Below are 16,696 nucleotides of genomic sequence, written 5' to 3'. Positions count from 1 at the left end.
AGAGGCTGACTGAATGACTTACAGAAGGAGAGGTGGCAGAGAGGCTGACTGAATGACTTACAGAAGGAGAGGTGGCAGCGGAGAGCAGAGGAAGGATCCCTCCACAGGCGATGATGATGTTGTCTACCATCTGAGAGAGGAGGTGGATGGTGTTGTGGACAAAGATTATGTTCTCATTGCTGTTGACAAAGTCCATGACAGATTTGGTTGAATGGCTGCAGGGAGGCAGAGAGAGAAGGAGAGAACTGGATTAAAGGCAGGTTTTAGGTCAGCTCAGGGAAACGTGGTGAATAATCAGCCACAGTAAGGCTAGTTAGAAACCCTGGCTGCAGGATCTACTGTAACTCTTGTTTTACTCTCAATGAATGGGATATGTGGTTGTCTTACCTAACTTAGTTGAATGCACTGACTAAGTCACTATGGATAAGAGCGTCTGCTAAATGACCCAAATGTAACATTCTACTGCATGTCCTATCTGGTAGCCCTAAGTGGTCAAAAAAAGTGCACTACAGAGAGGCAATGGGCTTTGATACAAACTAGTGCACTACATAGGGACTAGGGTGTGATTAGGGACAGTGTCCTCAGTGTCTCGGTCCCCTCACCTCCTCCAGACGTGCACGTCTGTCTCCAGGGCCAACAGCAGGTCGGTGAGGAGGCGCTGGTGCATGGGCGACCATTTGAACTCTGGGATGCGGAACATGGTGGTGCGAGGGCCAGGGCTGAACTGGCGCCGCTGCTCCTCTGTCATGGGCATCCCTCTGAAGCCCAGGTCCACACGCAGGGCACGCTCTAACTGGGCCGCCGTACGACCGTGGAGGGACTGACACACACACACAGACACACATACACCCACAATACTGTAATTCAGAGTGTTTAAAGCAGTGTATAAATAAAACATTAATTATTACATAACAGCAGAGAAGAGACACTATTAATAGTCCTTTAGTCCTCCCTCTTCTCCACCTCCTCCTCCTCCTCTCATCAGACTCAATAACAGGGGGGAGGGAGGAGAGAGGAGGGAGAAAGGGAAGTGGGAGACAGGAGGAACAGAGGATAAGAGGGAGGGAGGTCTTGTAATTTAACTAACCTGTGTAGTAGCAGTGGTCTGTATCTTCTTAACCTCTTTGTCCTTTCTGTCGTATGACCTCTCTGTGTCTGAGGTGTTGCTGACTGCATCCGCCCCACTACCTTTCACACCAGCCGAGGGCTCGCCCCCCTCCGACACCCCAGACCCTCCAGCACTAGCTCCAGTCCCTGTGTCTGTGAACACTGACCCCTTGGAGCAGGCCTCTTCCCTGGACATGGAGGTGACGTCACCCAGGGTGGTCTGGAGCGTAAACCTCTCCTCCTCCAGGATGCTGTTGATTGGACCACCAGGACTGACCATGCCGATGATCCCCAGCTCAGAGCTGCCCGTCATGTGGGCCAGTAGGCCCAGGTCATGGCTGCGAGCCGGGGGGACTGGAGGCTCGGAGTCTGGGTGGGGGTTAGAACCAGGACTTGGCAGGACCAGGGGCTCCTCCTGTTGAGTTCAGTTCTGTTTAGTTAACTTGCACATAACAAAACACAAGCAGAAGAAAAGAAAGATGAACTAACCTGGCCAAACAGGAAGCTGCTGTTGCTAGGGAGACTGTCCTTGTCGTCGTCAGCGAGGGTGATGAGGGGACCGGTGTTGTGGTTGTCGGGGGCTACACCGACGGTTGCGTTGGGGACCATTACTCCGCTGGCGGCGCTGCTGCTCAGCTTCTCTACAGCAGCACAGTACACGTTGTCCAATAGGGAGTCCACCTGGACCAACGCCCCGCCCCTGTCCTCAGAGACAACACCCCCAGCCACACCCACTGTCACGTCCAGCGGCTCTGGAGACAGGTCCATGTCCTCCAGCTTCACCTCCGTGGCTTCCACCTGGGGAGAGGGATGATTGATTAGCTGACTGAATGACTGAGTGACTGATTGATTTTAAGAGTCTACCTGCAAGAACTGTGATATGTGGTGTTTTTCCCCAACTAAACGTAGTTGAATAGACTGACTGGAAGTTGCTCTGGATAAGAGCATCTGCTAAATTAATCAGTTGTAAAACTATGAAAACAGACACCATAACATACCTTCTCAGCCTTGATGTCCACCAGCAGGTCATGAACCTCCACTCTGACCCCTGACCCCGTCCTCTCTGTCCCCTCGAGCCCCCCCTCCTTCCCCGTCTTCGCCTCCGACAGTATGTCCCGGGGGTGGCCAGGAGTCTCGGGGTAGTCGGCCTCGCTCTCCGGGGTCTGTGTCTGAGAGTGGTCGTCTACCTCTCTGATCTCCATGTTCCCCTGGATGCCCCCGGCCTGGAGGTCCTGCAGGCCTGAGATGGTGCTGACCAGACCCTTCCTCCCCTTCTTAATGTTCTCCTCCTCCTGACGCTGGTAGTCCTCATACATCTTAGCCAGGTACTCCTTATGGGCCTCGTACGTTACCTACAGTATAGCAGTATAACGGTATAACAGACATCATCAATAATCAATCATCTATAACTAATAATCAAGCTCATCTTAGCCAGGTACTCCATATTTGCCTCGTATAGGTTACCATATAGAGGGAGAGACATGATCAATAACTACTCGTCATCCAAGGTGTTGTTGGTGCAGTTTCCCTCCTCAACAGCAGAGGGCAGTGTTTCCCCTCTTTTATCGTAGAGCTGACTGGTGGCACCGCTGATGATCTACGTCCCAAATGGTGCCCTATTACCTACATACTGCGCTAGGGCCCTGGTCAAAAGTTGTGCACTATATAGGGAATAGGGTGCCATTTGGGACGCAGCAAGCCGCTGAGTCTTACCTTGGAGTGAGCGATGGAGAGTGTATCCACCCAGACCCTCCAACCTCCCCACTCATACTTGATGGCATGGTAGAGCAGGATCCTAAAAAGGCTATAGACCATCTCCATCATCTTCTGTTCCTCTGGGTTTTTAGGGTTGATATAGCCCAGACTGAACATCCAGTCCTGCCATACTGAACACTGCAGCAGACACCTAGAGACAGATAATATACCGTGAATAATATATACTGTTACGACTATTATCAATAAAGTTCTCACCACTAGAGCAAACAGCAGGAGAGACCATCGCTACATAGTCAGTAGTCTAAGTTAAAGTCGGTCTGTAGGCCAACAGCATATTCTCAAGTACTCCCGCTGATCGTTGCTCGGTTCTAATGTGACTTGATCACCAGCCACTCTATCAGTGAAACAGTCACAGTTCATTCTGATCACCTTCTATTATGTAAATTAGTGAAGTGATCTGATGCTTTGTTATATAGTCAGTAGTTAGACAACAATAGCGAGTAGATTGGCGATGATAGCCATCCGTTATACCATCAATATCTCGTGAACGATTTATGATTGACGCCTGAAGATACTGACAACAGGATGCAAACAGTGCTGTCACTGCTAGGAAGAGTCATTATACAGCTGTAAATTGGAGAATGACTGTGTGTGTGTGTGTGTGTGTGTGTGTGTGTGTGTGTGTGTGTGTGTGTGTGTGTGTGTGTGTGTGTGTGTGTGTGTGTGTGTGTGTGTGTGTGTGTGTGTGTGTGTGTGTGTGTGTGTGTGTGTGTGTGTGTGTGTCTGTCCTCACCGTCGGTTTTCGCGGCTGTTGCTGAACAGTTTGATCATGTCTGAGAGGAAGAGACGTCGAACCTCCATCAGCTCAACACTGGGGGACGAGCTCTTCAACAGAGTCGCTACTACCTTAAGAATCACTGGAACACACACACACACACACACACACACACACAACTTTGCTAAGTCTGCACTTTAAATAAAGTTTGACTTGACTACAATAAAATTCAGTAAGACAGCAGACAGACTTACTGGGGTTCTGTATCTTGATTGTAGAGTCTGGTTCAGGGTGGGGTTTGTGGACGACCTGGGTACACACCTGCTCAGTCAGGATCTGATGGGAAGAACACCGACAATCACTAAATAGGGAATAGGGTGTCATTTGGGATGCAGCACGGTAGTCTCTGCTTCTAACAGGACAGTGGAGCGGAGATAATGAGGTTATCAGCACGAAGCTATAACCATCCCAGACCTCACTGCCACGAGATCTGCAGGTCACAGGATCGTGACCTGTTCAGCCATCTGCGGACCCATGGCCAGCCAGACCCACACCGCACACCGAAATCAAACTCGACTACGAGGGATCCCTGAAGAAGAAGTGTGTGTGTGTGTGTGTGTGTGTGTGTGTGTGGTTATACAGAAGTTACAGAGAAGAATGTACCTCGTACAGCGTGTTGTAGATGGTCACTGATACAGTATTAGTGTGTAGCATCAGCCTCTCCCCCAGCAGAGTGAAGAGACTGTGTGTGTGCATGATCTCAACCTTCCTTCTGTGGACAGACACACACAGTACCCGTGTTAGGAGTCCCTGGGTGACAGTTTTACACTTCATACAATAGTTATTTTAAGAGAAGAGGGGAGAAAAGTAAAAGGGGAGAAGAAGGGGAGAAGAGTAAAGGGGAGAAGAGTAAAGGGGAGAATAGTAAAGGGGAGAAGAGTAAAGGAGAGAAGAGTAGAGGGGAGAAGAGTAAAGGGGAGAAGGGTAAAGGGGAGAAGAGGGGATAAGAGTAAAGGGGAGAAAAGGGGAGGGGAGAATAGTAGAGGGGAGAAGAGTAAAGGGGAGAAGTGGGGAGAAGAGTAAAGGGGAGAAGAGGGAATAAGAAGAGGGGAGGGGAGAAGAGGGAATAAGAAGAGGGGAGAAGAGTAAAGGGGGGAAGAGGGGATAAGAAGAGGGGAAAAGAGTAAAGGGGAGAATAGTAAAGGGGAGAAGAGTAAAGGGGAGAAGAGTAAAGGGGAGAAGAGGGGAGAAGAAGAGGGGAGGGGAGAAAAGAGGAGAAAAGGGAATAAGAAGGGGGCGGGGAGTAAAGGGGAAAAGAGGGGAGAAGAGGGGAGGGGAGAAGGGGGAATGAGAAGAGGGGAGAAGAGTAAAGGGGAGAATAGTGGAGAAGAGTAAAGGGAGAAGAGGGGATAAGAGTAAAGGGGAGAAGAGGGTAGAAGAGGGGAGGGGAGAAGAGGGAGAAGCGTAAAGGGGAGAAGAGGGTAGAAGAGGGGAGGGGAGAAGAGGGAGAAGAGTAAAGGGGAGAAGAAGGGAGGGGAGAAGAGGGAATAGGAAGATGGAGTTCAGATGAAATCTCGCGTCTTGTGACGGCCGGCCGCCCAACAACCTGCCCGCTTGACCCTATCCCCTCCTCTCTTCTCCAGACCATTTCCGGAGACCTTCTCCCTTACCTCACCTCGCTCATCAACTCATCCTTGACCGCTGGCTACGTCCCTTCCGTCTTCAAGAGAGCGAGAGTTGCACCCCTTCTGAAAAAACCTACACTCGATCCCTCCGATGTCAACAACTACAGACCAGTATCCCTTCTTTCTTTTCTCTCCAAAACTCTTGAACGTGCCGTCCTTGGCCAGCTCTCCTGCTATCTCTCTCAGAATGACCTTCTTGATCCAAATCAGTCAGGTTTCAAGACTAGTCATTCAACTGAGACTGCTCTTCTCTGTGTCACGGAGGCGCTCCGCACTGCTAAAGCTAACTCTCTCTCCTCTGCTCTCATCCTTCTAGACCTATCGGCTGCCTTTGATACTGTGAACCATCAGATCCTCCTCTCCACCCTCTCCGAGCTGGGCATCTCCGGCGCGGCCCACGCTTGGATTGCGTCCTACCTGACAGGTCGCTCCTAACAGGTGGCGTGGCGAGAATCTGTCTCCGCACCACGTGCTCTCACCACTGGTGTCCCCCAGGGCTCTGTTCTAGGCCCTCTCCTATTCTCGCTATACACCAAGTCACTTGGCTCTGTCATATCCTCACATGGTCTCTCCTATCATTGCTATGCAGACGACACACAATTAATCTTCTCCTTTCCCCCCTCTGATAACCAGGTGGTGAATCGCATCTCTGCATGTCTGGCAGACATATCAGTGTGGATGACGGATCACCACCTCAAGCTGAACCTCGGCAAGACGGAGCTGCTCTTCCTCCCGGGGAAGGACTGCCCGTTCCATGATCTCGCCATCACGGTTGACAACTCCATTGTGTCCTCCTCCCAGAGTGCTAAGAACCTTGGCGTGATCCTGGACAACACCCTGTCGTTCTCAACTAACATCAAGGCGGTGACCCGTTCCTGTAGGTTCATGCTCTACAACATTCGCAGAGTACGACCCTGCCTCACGCAGGAAGCGGCGCAGGTCCTAATCCAGGCACTTGTCATCTCCCGTCTGGATTACTGCAACTCGCTGTTGGCTGGGCTCCCTGCCTGTGCCATTAAACCCCTACAACTCATCCAGAACGCCGCAGCCCGTCTGGTGTTCAACTTTCCCAAGTTCTCTCACGTCACCCCGCTCCTCCGCTCTCTCCACTGGCTTCCAGTTGAAGCTCGCATCCGCTACAAGACCATGGTGCTTGCCTACGGAGCTGTGAGGGGAACGGCACCTCCGTACCTTCAGGCTCTGATCAGGCCCTACACCCAAACAAGGGCACTGCGTTCATCCACCTCTGGCCTGCTCGCCTCCCTACCTCTGAGGAAGTACAGTTCCCGCTCAGCCCAGTCAAAACTGTTCGCTGCTCTGGCACCCCAATGGTGGAACAAACTCCCTCACGACGCCAGGTCAGCGGAGTCAATCACCACCTTCCGGAGACACCTGAAACCCTACCTCTTTAAGGAATACCTAGGATAGGATAAAGTAATCCTTCTAACCCCCCCCCTTAAAAGAGTTAGATGCACTATTGTAAAGTGGTTGTTCCACTGGATATCATAAGGTGAATGCACCAATTTGTAAGTCGCTCTGGATAAGAGCGTCTGCTAAATGACTTAAATGTAAATGTATGTAAATGTAGAAGAGTACAGGGGAGAAGAGGGGAGGGGAGAAGAGGGAATAAGAAGAGGGGAGAAAAGGGGCGAAAAGGGAATAAGAAGAGGGGAGAAGAGGGGGGCGGAGAAGAGTAAAGGGGAGAAGAGGGGAGAAGAGAAAAGGGGAGAAAGGGGAAAAAGAAGAGGGGAGAAGGGTAAAGGGGAGAAGAGGGGAGAAGAGTAAAGGGTAGAAGAGAAGAGGTAATAAGAAGAGGGCGAAGATGGGAGAAGAAGGAATAAGAAGAGGGGAGAAGAGTAAAGGGGAGAAGAGGGGAGAAAAGTAAAGGGGAGAAGAGAAGAGGTAATAAGAAGAGGGGAGAATAGGGGAGAAGAGTAAAGGGAGAAGAGGGGAGAAGAGGGAATAAGAAGAGGGGAGGGGAGAAGAAGGAATAAGAAGAGGGGGGAATAGTAAAGGGGAGAAGAGGGGAGAGGAGAAGAAGGAATAAGAAGAGGGGAGAATAGGGGAGAAGAGTAAAGGGAGAAGAGGGGATAAGAGTAAAGTGGAGAAGAGGGGATAAGAGTAAAGGGGAGAAGAGGGGAGAAGAGGGAATAAGACGAGGGGAGGGGAGAAAAGGGAATAAGAAGAGGGGAGAAGAGTAAAGGGGAGAAGAGGGAATAAGAAGAGGGGAGAAGAGTAAAGGGGAGAAGAGGGTATAAGAGGGAATAAGAAGAGGGGAGGGGAGAAGAGTAAAGAGAGAATAGGGGAGAAGAGTAAAGGGGAAAAGAGGGGAGAAGAGGGAATAAGAAATGGGGGGAGAAAAGGGGAAAAGAGGGGAGGGGAGAAGAGGGAATAAGAAGAGGGGAGGGGAGAAGAGGGGAGAAGACGAGGGGAGAAGAGTAAAGGGGAGAAGAGGGGATAAGAAGAGGGGATAAGCGTAAAGGGTAGAAGAGGGGAGGGGAAATGAGCGGAGAAGAGGTGAGAAGAAGAGGGGAGGGGAGAAAAGGGGAGAAGAGGGGAGGGGAGAATAGGGGAGAAGAGAAGAGGGAATAAGAAGAGGAGAGAAAAGTAAATGGAGAAGAGGGAATAAGGAGAGGGGAGAAGAAGGGATAAGACGAGGGGAGAAGAGTAAAGGGGAGAAGAGGGGATAAGAGTAAAGGGTAGAAGAGGGGAGAAGAGTAAAGAGGAGAAGAGGGGAGGGGAAATGAGCGGAGAAGGGAATAAGAAGTGGGGGGAGAAAAGGGGAGAAGAGGGGATAAGAAGAGGGTAGAAGAGTAAAGGGGAGAAGAGGGGAGGGGAGAAAAGGGGCGAAGAGGGAATAAGAAAAGGGGAGAAGAGTAAAGGGGAAAAGAGTAAAGGGGAGAAGAGGGGAGGGGAGAAGAGGGAATAAGAAGAGGGGAGAAGAGAGGAGAATCGGGGAGTAAAGAGAGAGTAGAGGGAATAAGGGTAAAGGGGAAAAGAGGGGAGAAGAGGGAATAAGAAGTGGGGGAGAAAAGGAGATAAGAAGAGGGAATAAGAAGTGGGGGAGAAAAGGAGATAAGAAGAGGGGAGAAGGGTAAAGGGGAGAAGGGGGAGAGGAGAAGAGGGGAGAAGAGGGGAGGGGAGAAGAGGGAATAAGAAGAGGGGAGAAGAGTAAATGGGAGAAGAGGGAATAAGAGGGAATAAGAAGAGGGGAGAAGAGGGGAGAATAGTAGGGGAGAAGAGGGGAGGGGAGAAGAGGGAATAAGAAGAGGGTAGGGGAGAAAAGGGGCGAAGAGGGAATAAGAAGAGGGGAGAAGAGTAAAGGGCAGACGAGGGGAGAAGAGGGAACAAGAAGAGGAGAGAAAAGTAAAGGGGAGAAGCGGGGGAGGGGAGAAGAGAAGAGGGGAGAGGAGAAGAGTAAAGGGGAGAAGAGGGAATAAGAAGAGGGGAGAAGAGAAAAGGGGAGAAGATGGGATAAGAAGAGGGGATAAGAAGAGGAGATAAGAGGGGAGAAGAGGGGAGAATAGGGGAGAAGAGTAAAGAGAGAATAGGGGAGAAAAGTAAAGGGAGAAGAGGGAATAAGAGTAAAGTGGAAAAGAGGGGAGAAGAGGGAATAAGACGTGGGGGAGAAAAAGGGAGAAGAGGGGAGAAGAGGGGAGGGGAGAAGAGAAGAGGGAATAAGAGTAAAGGGGAGAAGTGGGGAGGGGAGAAGAGGGAATAAGAAGAGGGGAGGGGAGAAAAGGGGTGAAGAGGGAATAAGAAGAGGGGAGAAGAGTAAAGGGGAGAAGAGGGGAGGGGAGAAGAGCAAAGGGAGAAGAGGGGATAAGAGTAAAGGGGAGAAGAGGGGAGAAGAGGGAATAAGAAGAGGGGAGAAGAGAAGAGGGAATAAGAAGAGGGGAGGGGAGAAGAGAGGAGAAGAGGGGAGGGGAGAAGAGGGAATAAGAAGAGGGGAGAAGAGGGAATAAGAAAGGGGGAAGGGAGAAGAGGGAATAAGAATGGGGGAAGGGAGAAGAAGGCAGGGGAGAAGATGGAAGTGGGGAGAAGAGTAACGGGGAGAAGAGAGGGGAAGAGGGGATAAGAGTAAAGGGGAGAAGAGGGGATAAGAGTAAAGGGGAGAAGAGGGGATAAGAGTAAAGGGGAGAAGAGGGGATAAGAGTAAAGGGTAGAAGAGGGGAGAAGAGTAAAGAGGAGAAGAGGGGAGGGGAAATGAGCGGAGAAGGGAATAAGAAGTGGGGGGAGAAAAGGGGAGAAGAGGGGATAAGAAGAGGGTAGAAGAGTAAAGGGGAGAAGAGGGGAGGGGAGAAAAGGGGCGAAGAGGGAATAAGAAAAGGGGAGAAGAGTAAAGGGGAAAAGAGTAAAGGGGAGAAGAGGGGAGGGGAGAAGAGGGAATAAGAAGAGGGGAGAAGAGAGGAGAATCGGGGAGTAAAGAGAGAGTAGAGGGAATAAGGGTAAAGGGGAAAAGAGGGGAGAAGAGGGAATAAGAAGTGGGGGAGAAAAGGAGATAAGAAGAGGGAATAAGAAGTGGGGGAGAAAAGGAGATAAGAAGAGGGGAGAAGGGTAAAGGGGAGAAGGGGGAGAGGAGAAGAGGGGAGAAGAGGGGAGGGGAGAAGAGGGAATAAGAAGAGGGGAGAAGAGTAAATGGGAGAAGAGGGAATAAGAGGGAATAAGAAGAGGGGAGAAGAGGGGAGAATAGTAGGGGAGAAGAGGGGAGGGGAGAAGAGGGAATAAGAAGAGGGTAGGGGAGAAAAGGGGCGAAGAGGGAATAAGAAGAGGGGAGAAGAGTAAAGGGCAGACGAGGGGAGAAGAGGGAACAAGAAGAGGAGAGAAAAGTAAAGGGGAGAAGCGGGGGAGGGGAGAAGAGGGGAGAGGAGAAGAGAAGAGTAAAGGGGAGAAGAGGGAATAAGAAGAGGGGAGAAGAGAAAAGGGGAGAAGATGGGATAAGAAGAGGGGATAAGAAGAGGAGATAAGAGGGGAGAAGAGGGGAGAATAGGGGAGAAGAGTAAAGAGAGAATAGGGGAGAAAAGTAAAGGGAGAAGAGGGAATAAGAGTAAAGTGGAAAAGAGGGGAGAAGAGGGAATAAGACGTGGGGGAGAAAAAGGGAGAAGAGGGGAGAAGAGGGGAGGGGAGAAGAGGGAATAAGAAGAGGGGAGGGGAGAAAAGGGGTGAAGAGGGAATAAGAAGAGGGGAGAAGAGTAAAGGGGAGAAGAGGGGAGGGGAGAAGAGGGGAGAAGAGCAAAGGGAGAAGAGGGGATAAGAGTAAAGGGGAGAAGAGGGGAGAAGAGGGAATAAGAAGAGGGGAGAAGAGAAGAGGGAATAAGAAGAGGGGAGGGGAGAAGAGAGGAGAAGAGGGGAGGGGAGAAGAGGGAATAAGAAGAGGGGAGGGGAGAAGAGGGAATAAGAAAGGGGGAAGGGAGAAGAGGGAATAAGAATGGGGGAAGGGAGAAGAAGGCAGGGGAGAAGATGGAAGTGGGGAGAAGAGTAACGGGGAGAAGAGAGGGGAAGAGGGGATAAGAGTAAAGGGGAGAAGAGGGGATAAGAGTAAAGGGGAGAAGAGGGGATAAGAGTAAAGGGGAGAAGAGGGGATAAGAGTAAAGGGGAGAAGAGGGGATAAGAGTAAAGGGGAGAAGAGGGGAGAAGAGGGAATAAGAAGTCGGGGGAGAAGAGGGAATAAGAAGTCGGGGGAGAAGAGGGGAGAAGAGGGAATAAGAAGTGGGGGGAGAAAGGGGGAGAAGAGGGGATAAGAGTAAAGGGTAGAAGAGGGGAGAAGAGTAAAGAGGAGAAGGGGGGAGGGGAAATGAGCGGAGAAGGGAATAAGAAGTGGGGGGAGAAAAGGGGATAAGAAGAGGGGAGAAGAGTAAAGGGGAGAAGAGGGGAGGGGAGAATAGGGGGAAGAGGGAATAAGAAGAGGGGAGGGGAGAAGAGGGAATAAGAAGAGGGGAGAAGAGTAAAGGGGAGAAGAGGGAATTAGAAGAGGGGAGGGGAGAAGAGAGGAGAAGAGTAAAGTGAGAAGAGGGGATAAAAGTAAAGGGGAGAAGTGGGGAGAAGAGGGGATAAGAGTAAAGAGGAGAAGAGGGGAGAAGAGTAAAGGGGAAAAGAGGGGATAAGAGTAAAGGGGAGAAGAGGGGATAAGAGTAAAGGGGAGAAGAGGGGAGAAGAGTAAAGGGGAGAAGAGGGGAGAAGAGTAAAGGGGAGAAGGGAAGATACGAGTAAAGGGGAGAAGAGAAGAGAATGTCTTTAATAGATCCAGACCTCTCTTGGGGACAGTATTTCATTGAGGGAGGGATAATAACTCACTTATGTCCCAGGTGTTTGAGGAAATATCCCAGGACTTTGAGGGACTGGACTCTGATGCTCTCAGTCTTAGACGCCAACAGCTTGTACATCACCCTGGAACAGGACAGGAGACATATGAATCACATTTCAACATGGCCCCGTTAATGATTGTGTCCCCTATGAGCTCTGGTCATAAGTAATACACTATAAAGGGAATAGAGTGCTTGGACCGTTACAATGAAACCAGACTGAACTAGTTGGGTGTGCAGGGAAAGACCTCCCTGTCTGTTTTGAGAGTCTGCGTGTCGGCGTGACAACTAAATGAGTTTCCTGATCAAAACAGAGCCATCCCATTTCCTGCAGTGAAGATTCTGAGAACTCTGCAGGAGTCAGGGGCTGATATTCATTCATATTTCATAGAACACACATGGCATACAGTATGTTTTATCATCCATGTCTGATATAAAATGAATATGTTAATATCATAAAATGTCTTCTTACAGAATATGTGAATTATTCAAAAGGTACCATGTAGATTCACAACACAATCTCCAGTATTAGAGATGTGATGTTATTACATGCATTTTGTGCATCAACAGCAAGTGGGCTTTGTTCCCTAAGGGCTGTGCCGTGTGTGTGTGTGTGTGTGTGTGTGTGTGTGTGTGTGTGTGTGTGTGTGTGTGTGTGTGTGTGTGTGTGTGTGTGTGTGTGTGTGTGTGTGTGTGTGTGTGTGTGTGTGTGTGTTGCGTACCGTATGCCGTTCCTCTGGTCGAAGGCTGGAATCATGGAGGCTGGGTGTTCTGACATCAGAGCCACTACCAGCTGAAGAACATCATGGATATTATCATCCTAGAGAGAGAAGAGAGAGAGAGAGAGAAAGAGAGAGAGAGAGAGAGAGAAAAGAGAGAGAGAGAGAGAGAGAGAGAGAGAGAAGAGAGAGAGAGAGAGAGAGAGAGAGAGAGAGAGAGAGAGAGAGAGAGAGAGAGAGAGAGAGAGAGAGAGAGAGAGAGAAAAGAGAGAGAAAAGAGAGAGAGAGAAAAGAGAGAGAAAGAGAGAGAGAGAGAGAGAGAGAGAGAGAGAGAGAGAGAGAGAGAAAAGAGAGAGAGAGAGAGAGAGAGAGAGAGAGAGAGAGAGAGAGAGAGAGAGAGAGAGAGAGAGAGAGAGAGAGAGAGAGAGAGAGAGAGAGAGAGAGAGAGAGAGAGAGAGAGAGAGAGAGAGAGAGAGAGAGAGAGAGAGAGAGAGAGAGAGAGAGAGAGAGAGAGAGAGAGAGAGAGAGAGAGAGAGAGAGAGAGAGAGGGGTGGCGGGGGGGAGAGAGAGATAAACACCCATTGAATTGAGAGACGGGAATGAGAAATAGAAAGAGGGGGGTGAGAGATGGAGAGGGAGAAAGAAAGAGAGACAGGGAGAGAGATTTACAGCACCATACAGTAGAGCATCATCAATGGACAGACCTCTCAACCCTACATCGCTACAGCCCAGGACCATGGGGATTTGCCACTCACCTCATGCATGGTTAGCAGGTAGTTCAGGATACTCTGCAGCTCATCCTCCTTCACGCCTCGGTCCTAAGAAATTACACACACGTTTTCACACTGACCAAAGAAACAATGTGTTCCTACTAGTAACAGAAACAGACTGACCAAAGAAACAATGTGTTCCTACTAGTAGCAGAAACAGACTGACCAAAGAAACGATGTGTTCCTACTAGTAACAGAAACAGACTGACCAAAGAAACAATGTGTTCCTACTAGTAACAGAAACAGACTGACCAAAGAAACGATGTGTTCCTACTAGTAACAGAAACAGACTGACCAAAGAAACAATGTATTCCTACTAGTAACAGAAACAGACTGACCAAAGAAACGATGTGTTCCTACTAGTAACAGAAACAGACTAACCAAAGAAACGATGTGTTCCTACTAGTAACAGAAACAGACTGACCAAAGAAACGATGTGTTCCTACTAGTAACAGAAACAGACTATCCAAAGAAACAATGTGTTCCTACTAGTAACAGAAACAGACTGACCAAAGAAACGATGTGTTCCTACTAGTAACAGAAACAGACTGACCAAAGAAACGATGTGTTCCTACTAGTAACAGAAACAGACTAACCAAAGAAACAATGTGTTCCTACTAGTAACAGAAACAGACTGACCAAAGAAACGATGTGTTCCTACTAGTAACAGAAACAGACTGACCAAAGAAACGATGTGTTCCTACTGGTAACAGAAACAGACTGACCAAAGAAACAATGTGTTCCTACTAGTAACAGAAACAGACTATCCAAAGAAACAATGTGTTCCTACTAGTAACAGAAACAGACTGACCAAAGAAACGATGTGTTCCTACTAGTAACAGAAACAGACTAACCAAAGAAACGATGTGTTCCTACTAGTAACAGAAACAGACTATCCAAAGAAACAATGTGTTCCTACTAGTAACAGAAACAGACTATCCAAAGAAACGATGTGTTCCTACTAGTAACAGAAACAGACTATCCAAAGAAACGATGTGTTCCTACTAGTAACAGAAACAGACTGACCAAAGAAACAATGTGTTCCTACTAGTAACAGAAACAGACTAACCAAAGAAACGGTGTGTTCCTACTAGTAACAGAAACAGATGGGAAACTGCCTTAGATTGCTTAATGATCACTGGTAGGTCTGTTAGATACTGTAGTTACCACCAGGGTGTTTGGATGCCAGTATCCAGGAGATAGACCTAGGCACTGTTAATCAATGCCAGTGCTGAGCTAAGCTGTTGACGGATAATAATTCTCATTTTGGAACCAGTTGACAAATGTTTGTGAGATGAATATAATACTGCAGCACGTTCAGAGTTTGTTCCCCAGTCTCCTGTTGTTCAGAGACTTTACAGTGATGTAACGTTTAAACACTTCTGATGAGGAACCAGAATCTCTGCAGGAACAGATTGGAAGTTAATTGTTGTTTGAGCTGTGCGTGCGTGCGTGCCCGTGCGTGTGTGTGTGTGTATGTAGCTGATGCTGTACAGAATGGTAGATATTTTTTATTGGTAGCCAGTTTATTTTCCCTCCGTTGTTTAAATTCTGCTTATTTCTGTAGTGGCCTCGGGCTGCAGGCCTATTTGTTGCAGACATGGAGCCTGCTGCCATGTTGTTGAAGCTAAGCAAAGATTTGAACACAACAACACGGACGGACCTGAACCTGCATGCTGATTGGACATTATGGTTCCAGAGCAATTACCCATGGTTCCTTTCTCTGGTGGAGATAATACACAAACTGTTTTTGTTTTGGAATGGATGTGTGAGTGTTTATGTGCAGTACCTTGAGGATGAGTTGTTTGAGGAACAGCAACATGAAAGCCCTGAGAGAGATGATCTCCTGCTGGGTGGGCCTTGGACCATCTGAGGACAAACACAGACCGAGTCACAGGGATCAACACGCACACACGTCTGATGTTGACTTCACATCTCAGAGCCGATCTGTCGCTATCAGAAATCTACAGAGAGCAGTACAAGTCAACAAGGTGCTGTATGTATAACACTGCCCGACCCCGATGAGTGATCAAATATGAGAAGACACATATGACACATTACAGACGGCTGGTTATTGATTACAGCTGCAGCCCAGCACTAGGCTCTGATACATCCATTATCATTAACTTCACTCTGCTCTGTGGTTTTAAGACATATTGTATGTGAGCTCGTAGAGTAAATACACTACAGGACCAAAAGTATGTGGACACCTGCTTGGCCAACATCTCATTCCAAAATCATGGGCATTAATATGGAGTTGGCCCCTCCTTTGCTGCTTTAACAGCCTCCACTCTTCTGGGAAAGCTCTCCACTAGATGGTGGAACATTGCTGCAGGGACTTGCTTCCATTCAAGAGCATTAGTGATGTTGGGCACTGATGATGGGCGATTAGGCCTGGCTCGCAGTCGGTGTTTCAATTCATCCCAATGGTGTTTGATGGGGTTCAGGCTTTCCCCAAACTGTTGCCACAAAGTTGGAAACACAGATTGGTCCGTCGGATTGCCAGATGGTGAAGCGTTTCCACTGCTCCAATGGCGGCGAGCTTTACACCACCACAGCCGACGCTTGGCATTGCGCATGGTGATCTTAGGCTTGTGTGAGGCTGCTCGGCCATGGAAACCCGTTTAATGAAGCTCCCGATGAACACTCTTGTGCTGAAGTTGCTTCCAGAGGCAGTTTGGAACTCGGTAGTGAATGTTGCAACCGAGGACAGACGATTCAGCACTCGATGGTCCCGTTCTGTGAGCTTGTGTGGCCTACCACTTCGAGGCTGAGCCGTTGTTGCTCCTAGACGTTTCCACTTCACAATAACAGCAATTAGTTGACCGGGCAGCTCTAGCAGGGCAGAAATGTGAAGAACTGACTTGTTGGAAAGGTGGCATCCTATGCTGGTGCCACGTTGAAAGTCACTGAGCTCTTCAGTAAGGCCATTCTACTGCCAATGTTTGTCTATGGAGATTGCATGGCGGTGCGCTCGATTTTATACACCTGTCAGCAACGGTGTGGCTGAAATAGCCAAATCCACTCATTTGAAGGGGTGTCCACATACTTTTGTATATATAGTGTACGTGGACAGGTTGCTGCCACAGAGAGATCGATAACACATAGCTATTAATTTACACACAAGAACGTATCTCCAGAGTGAAGATAGTCCTCTGCTGTCAGACACAATTTAACCCAACATCTGACTGTCCTATTTCCCCTCAGAAATCAATGGAACCCCTTCAACACAGGCTCCCTCAGCTCCTTGTGACACTGATTAATAGAAGCCATCTGAGAACACAGTACAGGGACAGAACATGTCGCTAGATAACAGCATCCTTAACAACACAGCTGCATCCATATGCGGAATCGAACTTAGTCACAACTGTTGATTCTCAGGCTCTCATTGGTTGGTTCAGTCCACCTGCCCGCAGGGTATTGGGCAGGAGGAGGATAAGGTTCACTTTATTGATAAATGATTTATGTTATTAACGCAGAAATCCACTTTCTCCTCCTCGCTACAGTGAGTCAGTGTGACTGGACTGGTAATTAATCCATAGCAATCATGAGAGCGTGCTTCATATACACATTTTATTATAGATACTTAGGAAATTGACCTAATTTCACTTTCACCCTTGAC

General features: G+C 48.8%; 1 protein-coding gene across 4 annotated transcripts in view; it reads right to left on the bottom strand.

Annotated features, from left to right (window-relative positions):
- LOC139548896 (neurobeachin-like) overlaps positions 1-16,696 on the bottom strand; it is a 354,477-nt gene that overhangs the window by 252,689 nt on the left and 85,092 nt on the right. For all 4 annotated transcript variants that reach the window (XM_071358831.1, XM_071358832.1, XM_071358833.1 and 1 more), the window contains exons 14-26: positions 14,864-14,943; positions 13,060-13,122; positions 12,308-12,405; positions 11,578-11,670; positions 4,262-4,370; positions 3,853-3,934; positions 3,617-3,740; positions 2,821-3,013; positions 2,106-2,459; positions 1,597-1,905; positions 1,088-1,522; positions 603-820; positions 62-215 (exon numbers count right to left, since the gene is read on the bottom strand). In XM_071358831.1, coding sequence (XP_071214932.1) covers positions 62-215; positions 603-820; positions 1,088-1,522; positions 1,597-1,905; positions 2,106-2,459; positions 2,821-3,013; positions 3,617-3,740; positions 3,853-3,934; positions 4,262-4,370; positions 11,578-11,670; positions 12,308-12,405; positions 13,060-13,122; positions 14,864-14,943 — 2,312 coding nt within the window. The remainder of the gene's footprint in view (positions 1-61; positions 216-602; positions 821-1,087; positions 1,523-1,596; positions 1,906-2,105; positions 2,460-2,820; positions 3,014-3,616; positions 3,741-3,852; positions 3,935-4,261; positions 4,371-11,577; positions 11,671-12,307; positions 12,406-13,059; positions 13,123-14,863; positions 14,944-16,696) is intronic.

This window comes from Salvelinus alpinus, chromosome 22 (genome assembly GCF_045679555.1).
Source record: "Salvelinus alpinus chromosome 22, SLU_Salpinus.1, whole genome shotgun sequence".
NCBI classification, from domain to species: Eukaryota; Metazoa; Chordata; class Actinopteri; order Salmoniformes; family Salmonidae; genus Salvelinus; species Salvelinus alpinus.
This window is presented reverse-complemented; position numbering and strand designations above follow the sequence as displayed.